We start from the raw sequence: 11,732 nt of genomic DNA on the forward strand, positions 1-11,732 counted from the left end.
ACAATAACTTTGGTGTTCTGATAGCTCCAATTTCATCCCCCTGAGTAAAACTCTATCATTCTTTTTATTTAAAACAAATCAATTGAAAACAAACCAGTCTCCATTTGGATTTAATTTTTGACAAACATATTTTTGTGATTAATTGCATATTAGAGGTTACAACTAATGAAACATCTGACTTGAAAAATTCTAGATTTCAATCAATTTGAGGCCTAGACTATTGACAGTTAACATCTGTTTTACTTACAAAACTTAGTTCATGTGTTGGTATGGTGACTTATTTAATTAAGTAATACTGTCTAACTGACATATAAACCACATTTTGTGTAATGATATACCTGTGACTCTTATAAAGGTACATTCCTCATATATAAGACTACAACGATAAAGTGAACTACTTACTAATACAGTGATGGATGGTATATAAACCAGCAATACCACTGTCCCCGGTACCACAGGAACTTTGGATGTTTGAATTTGTTACATTGAATGTACACTGTGTCCTATTGTTACATTTATCTTGGACCCCATGAGCATCACTATGGTTACATTCATGGTTATAAAACATATAATGTAAAGAATCGATAACAATGTATGGATCTGTAGGTGGACTGTATCCTGGGTATGTCTCATAGGCTTCATTTTCCTCTACACAAGACAATGAGAGTTCCAGCCATTCTGTAGTGTTTGTATAGTAGTACACTGCAAAAGATAAAAAAAATGTATGGTTTCAAAGCATCAATAGGACACAAGACTACATCTGCTGTTTAAGAAGTTTTTGAATTGTTTTGTTTTTAAATTTACATTGTCTTTCAAACACCTTTAATTTCTTCTGTCATCAACTAATTTTTGGATAGCAAAATTGTCTTATTCCTCCGAAAGACGTATTTCATAATTTTCTATCTGCTTGTACCTTTTAAAAGGCATCTAAACTTCTGTTCTGTCCAAAGCTAACAACATGAAAGATTAAGTCTAAGATTTATTTTCCTTGTAAATTACCTAAGATGTATTTGAAAAAACCTTTCTGAATTTTTAGCCCTAATTGCTTTCTAACTTCGTACTTTATTAAACTTTTTAACTTGTTTCATTCAAGCATAACTGATGAGGAAACATACTACTATCTTTTATTCGTGGCTCTGCTCTCCGCCAATGTTAACTAACTGAATTTATGGCAGTACATACTAAATATGTTTATTTTCCTTACCCTCTGGAAGTCCGTCCTCTGTAATATTTCTTTTAATCATAAATGTGACATTACTTATTCCGTAGTCTGTTCCATCAAAGCAAGACAGATGAATCAGATATTCATCACTGACAGCTTTATTCAAAGAGGCAGAATTATGTAGAGTAATGGTTTCTCCTACAACAAAGAGCAAAACATGGAAGATGTTGATATATTTAACAAAATTATTCAGTGATACTATATATCTTAATAAGTTATAGTTTCAAAAGGCAGAATTATGCAACTACTTTTTACATTCAAATAACTTTTTTATAGCTAAGCAACTGATAAAACATCAATTTTGTTGATCAACAATATTCACCAATAAGATATTTATATTAATTGCTCAAGTATCGCCATCAATATAACAAATATTTGAAAGTGCTTCGCAATACATACCATCGAGATAGAACATATTTGAAGTTGCTTAGCAATACTTACCATCGAGATAGAACATATTTGAAGTTGCTTAGCAATACTTACCATCGAGATAGAACATATTTGAAGTTGCACAGTTATACTAACCATCGAGATAAAACATATTTGAAGTTGCTGGCTCTGTACTAGATATATCACAACTTATAGGATCACCACCATTGGAATAATCTATATATTCAAAAGTATATAATCCTCCTGTTTGGATATCATCTATATATAAACTCTCTGGCATGTTTGGGAAATCTGGGGGCTACAGACAAAATAAATAATATAAAATGATAATTTTTTTTAACACAATTCAACTTTTTGAAAATTTATATTCTTAAAGTCATTACTCAAACTAGAAAAAATAATGCATATGTTTTTTATAACTCAATGGATAGTTGATAACTTTTGTACATATACTTTTTTTGAAGAAAATTGCCGGAAGCAATTCCCCCGACATATTTTCCGTATGCAAAATGACCTCAGTGTGACCCATCTCGTAAAGTTCCGGTGATCGCAATACACATGGATGTCATTAAAATAAACTTTTATCTGATTGTACATGTTAAACACGTGCTCAATATCCATGCTTTGTTTGTTGACAAACAGGTGACAATCGTTAAACTTCGGCATCAAAACACGAACTTTTTTTATTATTACCTGCCATATTTTCACACCAACACTGACCGATTGAAAAAATATTGACGATTGTGATAAAATCGCTGTTTGTATGCATTGGTTCAAGAATTGGAATAACATAATTTTTCACCGATCACTCGTTTGTTATGACTTTAAGTTGGAGAAAGAGAATGAAATGAAATGTCAGATACCAAAGAATGAGATTTCATGTTCCTAAATAGTTGGGTTTTGATATTCTGTCAGCTTCTTTACATATCTATATAATATTATAGATTCACTTATTTTCGTGGGTACCCATTTTCGTGGATTGAAGAAAACCTGCATTTACGTAAATCTTATTTTGTGGTATTTGCCAATCTCTGCAAACAAAGTCTATAGACAATTTGTAATTTGTTGAACATTTGAATTCATGGTTCACCTCTGCCAACGAAACCATAAAAATTGGTTCACAAGGAATAATAAGGAATCCACAGTAAATCTATTGATTTGAGAAGTTTCATTTGATGATATTCAACCTACTATGATCAACATTGAAGCAAACATATTATTCTATGTCCATTATATACTTGCCTCCGCCGTTATAGATTTTTCGAACTAGTAATCTATCGCTCCTCCACTTATCACAAGTATGGCATTTAGAATGCAAATTGGATTGGAATTAGAATAGAAAGAAATATTTATATGTAGTGAACTGTCATCTGATCAGCTAGTAATTTTCCATATGAGTTTAAAAATACAGCGGAAGGTATATTTTACAAGACATAAAGGTGTTATCCTCCACATTGTATGTAGTATTTGCAAATGGATGTTCAGTATAAGCATCATTTTATTAAGAATTTCATTTTTCATCAAGTGCATGACATTTGCCCAAGTGCCACTATTCTGCTATTTGATTGATTGTTGTTTGTTCTACATTTAGATTCAATGCATTTTTAGAATATTAACCAAACAATGCACTATTAAAGAAGCCAGTATGTCTTGTGAACTTGTATTATAGAAAATTCCCTTCCTCTGTATCTATGGTGACTTACCACGTTAAATGTTGTTATAGTAACGGTTCCTGTTACCCTGTTGTAGCAGGAATCCTCAGCCCAAACAACAAATGTATGTTCCACCTCATGTGTACCCACAGTATGAGGCAGTGTAGCTTTAACATGGATAGAATCTGCAGTTTAAAAGATATTTTCACTGGTCGGTGTACACTAAATAAGCTATTTTTAATGTTATAATATGTGTACATATGTTCAAACATTTTTGAATCTGTATCATTAAACATTACCATAAATCAATGATAAGTTAACACAAAGCATATGTATCAATAGTCATTAAATGACACTTACTCCAATAAGGATTTTTTTTGTAGATTCTGTCTTACTAATCAGTTTTGCCATTTGAAGTTTTCATCTTAGTTTTCAAGATGGATAAAAAAAACGAGAAGATAAAATTTATCAAAGTTATGTTATTCGAAAATACTTTCAAATGTTGTATTGAACATTCAAATGTTATAAAGTTGCATACGTTTTTTTCACTTGAATCCAGTATTGGGTCATGAAGAATTTTATTTTTGTTGATTACAGTGGATTGCAATTCACTGACAAAATGATCACCTCAATCACTATATATATATACAAGTGCTGTACAAAGCTTGCTTGAAGACCTGTTTTAGAGTTTAAAGATAAAATTCATTAGTTACAGTACATGTATAAGTGACTGTAACATACCTGTTTGTGTATCAAGATAAAAATAGTCATCAGAATCATACTCTGGCTGAATATCCAGGAATCTATCACTGTAGTCCGAGTCATTGAAGTAGAAGTTCATAACAAACATATCTATAGCCGTGTGATCCTCGACTCTAACATTGAGCTCACTCATCACAAAATCTGGTTCTGTGTCTGAAAGTGTTTTCATGATTTAGTCTGATATCTAAATTACATAATAATAAACCACTTAAAAATTCATAATCAAAATTACTAGAGTAGGGATTTATGACTGGAAGACCAAATCATTAATAATTGGAAGCAACTTGATTTAAAAAAGTAAAGATAAAAACTTGCATAATCTTATATATTTGATTTTATGATCTTGTTTAAGTCAGCATACGTTCCTTTAGAATATTTGAACTTCTTTAAACATTTAAATTCTTGGTCTACCTGTTCCAATAAAATCCATGAAAATTTCAAGCTGTTGTTTGTTCTGCGAAAATCAACAACTAGATGTTGTTTTAGCTTACCGATTTATTAGTGCGAAATTCATTTAGAAAATTGATTTTTGATTGCAGAAATATTGTATAAATTAAGTGCCAGTCTTTGTAAGAATCAGGCAATTTAGGTAAAAATTAAAACATAATTAGAAAAAACCCACCGAGCTAATAATGCTATTTAAAACTAACCACCATTCTGAGTTTAAAAAGTATAAGTCTTTCGTTTGTGTGTGTCTGGTAATATCAAATAACTTGGTTAGAAAATTGGTTAGAATGATAGCAAATTACAGAGTTATCTCCCCTTATTCGTTAATTTCTAGTGCATTTCAACCAAATTGTATCTACTATTACCAGAACAGAAAATGGAAATTAATGTTATTTTTGTGCATAACTGCATATTATGAACTGAAATCAATGTCAAATTGGGTGGGTTTTTTTGGTCATGTTTTCACCACTACCTGATTCTAAGGCAGACTGGCACTTAATAATCTAACTGTGGAAATGAAAATAAAAAAATATGAAACTAATTACTTGTAGTGGTGGTAAATTCAACAGCATAAATAGTATCTGAGACTGGTGTTCCTGACCATTCTACAATATCACCATCCATGGGATCTTCAATGGTTGTTTTATATGTCATATCTGGACAATAATTTAGACGATAGTCTATATTATCATCAGTAGAAGGATTAAAAGATGAATCACAGGAATCTATTCCAATAATGTTTCCTCCGTTATCAAAGCTGTAATATAAGATTAAATAAAATGCTTCGCTGAGCCCAGCCTGATACACCAGCAGAGGAAAACATAAAACAGTTGGGCCACATTTGCACACAATATTCATGCTTGATACTGTCTGAATTTGAATTGTGATCAAATAATTGACATAACATAGGTTTCGGACACAAAATATATGTGGCTAAAATTCTTACAAATCTATTGCACAATACTGTGCAATTGAAATCGACGAAATTTGAAAAAAAAAATGAAAAAAAACATGAATCCCTTAAAAGTATGACAAAATATTCCCCTTAATTTTTTGAAACCCCCTTTTTGCACAAAAGAACCAAAAAACCTAATACCAGCATTTCCATTGTAGTATGGAATCTTGTAGTACGATTTCAGAGAGATCCATACACTTAAACACAAATAGTTGTCTCAAAACTAGAAGAAAAAAACTTGTTTTTGGCCCTTTTTTGTCCCTCTTTCCTACATGTTTGGAGCAATTACCCTCAATTCAATCACAGCCTTCCCCATGTTATAAAGAACCTTGTGATACAATAGCAGAGAGATCCTTTACTTACACACAATTTATAGTCTGGAAACTAAAATAAATTATTGTTTTTTGCCCCTTTTTTGCCCTTCAATCCTAAATTGTTCTCCACATAATTCCTAAAATGAATACCAAAACCTTCTACTTGTAGAATTGAACATTGTGGTACAATTTTAGAGCAACAGAAATACTAATACACAAGTTGTTATTCTGAGACAAGGAAAATGTTTGTTTTTGTCCTTTTTTAGGCCCCTGTTTCCTACACAAGTGGGACCATCATCCCTAAAATCAATCCCAACCTTCCTTTTGTGGATTGAACCTTCCTACAAAATATAATAGACATCCATTCACGTAAACTTAAGTTATTGTCTTGGAACCAATTTGTCCTCGGACGACGATGAACACAACACAGACGACGACATCATACCAATGTTTGTGGTCATATAAACACAAATCATAGATTAAAAATGTTATAACAAATTGTTGGGACTGTTTAGAAAACATACCTTTTCTACACAACTTTTTGAAATTTATATAATATTGAGATAAATGAGAAGTCATTTTGTTCAGTAGTCTTTCAGAAAAAGTATATTTGTTGGGACTAAATTATTGATGGTACAATTTTCAGGACAGCGGGAATGCACACTGCAATTGCTTTAAGCATATGATACATGACAACATATATTTTCCAATAAATAGTCACTTCCTTTTCCTCAAATTGGACCTACAGATTTGTCTTATCAATTGGTTTGTATTACAAGAGCAACACCACAGGTGCCGCATGTGGAACATAATCACCTGATACTACCGCTAGTTTCAGGTAGGGTTCTTGTTGTCAGTCTAGTTTTTTTATGTAGTGTTTTATGTTTTGTTGTTTGTCTCTATTGGCCATGGCAATGTCAGTATATTTTCAGCTTTAAAATGAGTTTAAATTTCCCTTTAGTATTTTGTAACTCTTGTTCATGCAAGTCTCTACTCCTAGTGTGCGGTACACTTATCAGGACTGTTTATTTAATACATACATTCCTATGCGATCTCCAGCTACAACGGCAATACGCTCTTCCACAGGGGGCGTATATGTAAACGCGTTGTTCAAATTAGCACCTAACAAAATTAGAAAATAAAATTGCTGTTCAAAAGTTGCAAATTTTAAAATACAATTGGAAGAACTGTTGTGCTATTTTCACGTTTCTCGATTGGTGTGAGAAAAATATTTCTCCTCACTAGTGAAAAATACGTTCTCGTCAAATGATTGGTGGAAATTTAATTGTGACGTTAAATTTTCTTGTTCTTTCCTGAATTTTCCTGAAAATTAATGTAAAAAACCGACCATGCCTGATGACATCAGATAAAAAGTACACAACTTCCTTCAAATATTCAAAAAGAAGGACAGAATTCATAAAGGGAAACAGATACCACTACTTTAACTAGTGTAGTACGATATTTCTCCACTCTCAACAGTCAAATTGGCGTTGTCAGTTTGTTATAGATTTATGAGTTTGACTGTCCCTTTGATATCTTTCGTCCCTCTTTTAATTCTTTAAAAGCCCGGCAAGCCTCGAGCTTTGAAAATTAAAATTTAACTGTCTCGAGTGGAGAAATATCGTAACACACTTGTTGCAGTTGTGGAATCTATATTTCTCAAACTCTCAGCAGAATTTAATCTCATTGTTTAGTTTTTTTTGTATAATCAGTGTGTGGTGCAATAATCTCAGCTTTCTCTGCATTAGTCAAAAGTCTATGAGGTAAAGTAGTCCAGAGCCATGTAATATTTTCTACTGTTACTGGAATAAAAAGTCAGTCTATTGAAAGACATAATGTAATAACCATGGAAGAGACATAAGTATTAAGCAAAATAAAGGTGATTTGAAATCAGTGAAATTACAGACTTTAATTGAGAATCAATAGTGATGTTATATCAAAAGAAACAATCTAGTGATTCAAAACTATTAACCACATTTACCTGTAATTTCTACTGTGTTTATACCAACAACTTTTCTCAAATCTTTGTAATCGTATACTCCTGCTTGGTTCCACTTCTCTCTACTCCATTCAACTGGTCTCCATACAATGAATTTCAGGGTACCAGTATTAACTGGATAGATCGTCCAGTCTTTTATCAAACCACAGCAAGTGATAATGTGGATGTCACTTTCCAGAAGGAGTGCATTTCCTATATAAAAATATCATTCTTATCTATCTATTTTATCAAAGAAAATCTGTGTAAACGAAAATCATATTATACCTGAACTCTTGAACCTGGAATTATTAAAATTATATAACCAGTAAAAACAGTCACAAATCAAAACAAAATATATAGTTCCAAATTTTAAAATTTTGATGAAGACAAAAGGTGCAATATATATTACATTGCTTGGAACCAGTTTAGATATTTCTAAATACTAAAAACTTTAAAAAAAAATTCAATCGACACTTTTTTCACTTCAATCATATATATTTGAAAAAAGAAAATCAAAACCTTTTAACCCAAGTTGCTCTTACAAATTGCAAAATTGTCTACTTATCACATACACATTTAGTATGATTTACTTTATAAGGTGTGTTCAGTACTCTCGCAAAATGATATGTTCTAATACTTTAGTGACAAAAAGATTACTACATATCTAATAAAGTTCGTACACATTAAAGATATGTATCCCTTCTGATAGCATGTACAACTCTCTGAAACCAATATTTGCAAACTTTATTTATTCCTAATAATATTTTAGGTTATTAATTTATAATGTAAGTATAATGAACTTAAAATGCCTGCTTGATATATTTCCTCAACATATATTACCTGGCATTGTATCAGCGACCGGAGACAAAGTTGACACATCCTGGTAGTTATAGGTGTTCTCTTCACAATCTACAAATATATAATCCAATTAAAAAGGTAACCATACCAAGCATGCACATTTGTAAAGGAATTGTTGTATGGGGAGACAGTTTGGCTGCACATATCATACATAAAACATTCATGATGAGATGCAGGACGTCTTTCTATTTACTAACACAATATACGGGTTGGTTATGATCAAACATACCATCAAACCCTGCTCTCTTAATTAATATTTACCTCTAAATCACTTTGACAAAATTTTTTGAGTTGACAAAAAAACATATTAATTAAGAGATTATAATGAAAAATTCATGTTACTGTTATTACATGTATTATGAAATACAATTTTTATTATCCTCTCCTATTAACAAACCTTAACCAATTAAAAGACTCTAAAGCTCTAGATCTCTCTGACTAATAATTTCTCATATGTAAAAAATGCCATGTTTTAATATATGTCAGTCATCTGAATATTAAGAATTTTACCAACAAACATTACAGAGGAAGTATCATTGCTACTAGGCTTGAAGATCTTGAATATCTTAATATAAATATCATCTTGTCCCTTTCACAATCACAATGTACTACTATCTTCATTTGTTGTTTAAGAAATAATTGCTGCAAGCTTTACTTTTTTGTAATTTTAACATGGGTAGGCTAATATCGTGATTATTTTCGCCCAAGCGATAGTGAGGGCTTAAATAACAAGAATATAATGCCTACCCATGTTGAAACTACAATAAAGTATAGCTTGCATCAATTATTTCGATTCTGAATGGGACAATGCAGGTAATTTCTATGTCCGAAAAGTATAAGTATAAAAGCGTTTGTGTAGGCTCTTCTAGTTCTAGGAGTTTGAACAGCCAGCATGAACAGTTGTCGTATCTAGGTCAACTATGTCAATTTCGGAATGCAACACATTACAGTCAAGATAAATGAATTAGTAACATCAGGTTCACCATTTAACAGTTTGAAAATGTTTCAAAGTTAAGGAAATATATTGAGGAAGTTCGCTTCTCATTTTCAAATAAATCACTTTCCATAACACTAATATATATGGTTGGGGGATAAATTAAGAAATCAAAGAAGACAAAAAAATTAAGGAGGTCATTGTGCTTGTTTTCGAAATATTAGCTATTGAAATTTTGGCGGGAAAATGTTCTCTCTTTTCATAGCTTTATCATTAAAAGTTCTCAAAAACTTTAAAAAAATAAATAAGATTTTATATTTTTTTTACAAATGGCTTATTATACATGTAAACAAATTCTAAAAAGAAAATTGGGGGTCAATGGGCAAAATATTTTATGGTATTCAAATGGATAAAACCAGAGGATTTCGAAAATCTGACAAAAATTCCCAAACATGACAATTGAACATCCTTACGTGCATGATAACTTGATACATTTCATTATTCTGAAGAAGTCAATTTACGTATGTGCAAACACATTTTATTAGATTTAGAGCATGGGTTTGTTCATAAGAAGCACGGCATATTAGAATTCAAATTAATAATTGTACACCTACATGTACAAAAAGGTTGTGTACCATCCATGATACAGTCTCTATCTTCACTACTCTGTAGTTCTGAATTCTCCTGGGCACATGTCTGGAAATATCCATCATCTGTTTTTACTTCATTCTTACATGTCCTTGTTCTCGATTGATCGCCTCTTCCACATGTAACTGAACAGGACGACCATTCACTCCATTGAGCCCACTGAGGTACTACAAAGTGAAATAGAGTAAAACTTGACCATAGATGTATAAATGTATAGACCTGTTAGGAAAATGGCAAATATTTTGTATTTGGTTTGTTTGATAATGAAAATGGAACTTTAAAACATTACAGTAAAGGAAATGCTAAATACATTTATTTTCCTTCTACATTGATATAAACAACATTTACAAGTAGACAAAATAAAAATAAATAATGTGGAGTGATTGTAAATGAAACGATACACAAGAGACAAAATGACCCAGAAATATTCAACTATAGGTCACTTTAAGGGCTTCAAAAACAGGCAAAGTTGGAAAATCTGTGATACTCCAAAAAAAAAAACAATAGTTCTATAGAAATTTCTTATGTCTTTAAAAACTTACTGTGACAGGTATAGCCCCAATACAATGCTCCACAGATAGAATAATACTGCTCAGGCTTGTATGACGGCAACAGTTTAGTACAAGTGTACCAGCCTTTATCATGGCACACATATGTTTCAGTGTAATCAAACTCTGTTGTGGAAGATGTGTTTGTGTAGCAGGTGGCCAAGCTACTCTCTAAAATTGGAACTTCACATTTCCAATTATTGTTACAGTAACCTGAGACAGTAGTCTTAAGATCCATCCAGGGATAACCATGATTGTAGGACCATTCACATCCAAAGCTCCATATACCATATGAAATCTCAAGGGATCCATTGGTATCAAAACTTGTGCATACTGTTTGCCAGTTGTCATTTTTACAGGTGCTCCCCGTATCTGTTAAATCATATTAGATATAATACTTTAAAACTATAACTAAGAAGGATTGAAACTTTATATAATTATAGATTATCGTTGATCATCTCAACGAGATTGATTTTCTTGCTTTATCCGGTACCACGAAAGTGAAAAAAACAATGATAATCTGTTTATCTTTATTTTACCTATGATGACGTTGTCAATTATCATATCAATTTCATTAGCGATTACATGTGCCCTCTTAGTTCCTTGTGATAATTTTTAATATCACTTAACTCCGCTGAGAAAGGAAATAATCAGTCAGAAAGATAAAAAAAACAAACTGTATAGAATAGTAATAATGAGCTCAATCAAACAGGGTCTTTACAAAAATACAGAAACTGAAACACATTCTACTTATTTCAAATTTTCATGGTAAATCATTGATGCTTAAAATTCAAGAGGTAAATTATTCAGATAACTTTGAATCTATACCAAGGTCAATACATAATTGGTTCATGAAAAAAACCCAGCTAATCTCCAAACAAAATCAGTCTTTCGTTTAACTCTTAGCTGCTTTATACTTTCCCTAACAGATTGAAATTTTTTTATAATCAACTTTAAATAATGAAGTCGTATTATCTCGCTTTCCCTGAATTTTACCGTGACATCAGAATTAATTGGCAACCAT

The 11,732-nt window shown here is 31.5% G+C and overlaps 1 protein-coding gene across 1 annotated transcript in view; it reads right to left on the minus strand.

Annotated features, from left to right (window-relative positions):
* Positions 1 to 5,744, minus strand: part of LOC134690108 (uncharacterized) — a 29,406-nt gene extending 23,662 nt beyond the window's left edge. Inside the window, exons 1-7 of the mRNA XM_063550080.1 lie at positions 5,701 to 5,744; positions 5,019 to 5,230; positions 4,006 to 4,179; positions 3,316 to 3,449; positions 1,748 to 1,910; positions 1,205 to 1,360; positions 403 to 702 (exon numbers count right to left, since the gene is read on the minus strand). Of these exons, the coding sequence (XP_063406150.1) occupies positions 403 to 702; positions 1,205 to 1,360; positions 1,748 to 1,910; positions 3,316 to 3,449; positions 4,006 to 4,179; positions 5,019 to 5,230; positions 5,701 to 5,744 (1,183 nt within the window). The remainder of the gene's footprint in view (positions 1 to 402; positions 703 to 1,204; positions 1,361 to 1,747; positions 1,911 to 3,315; positions 3,450 to 4,005; positions 4,180 to 5,018; positions 5,231 to 5,700) is intronic.
* Positions 5,745 to 11,732: the final 5,988 nt, after the last annotated feature.

Source organism: Mytilus trossulus, chromosome 11, assembly GCF_036588685.1.
Source record: "Mytilus trossulus isolate FHL-02 chromosome 11, PNRI_Mtr1.1.1.hap1, whole genome shotgun sequence".
In the NCBI taxonomy this organism is placed as follows: Eukaryota; Metazoa; Mollusca; class Bivalvia; order Mytilida; family Mytilidae; genus Mytilus; species Mytilus trossulus.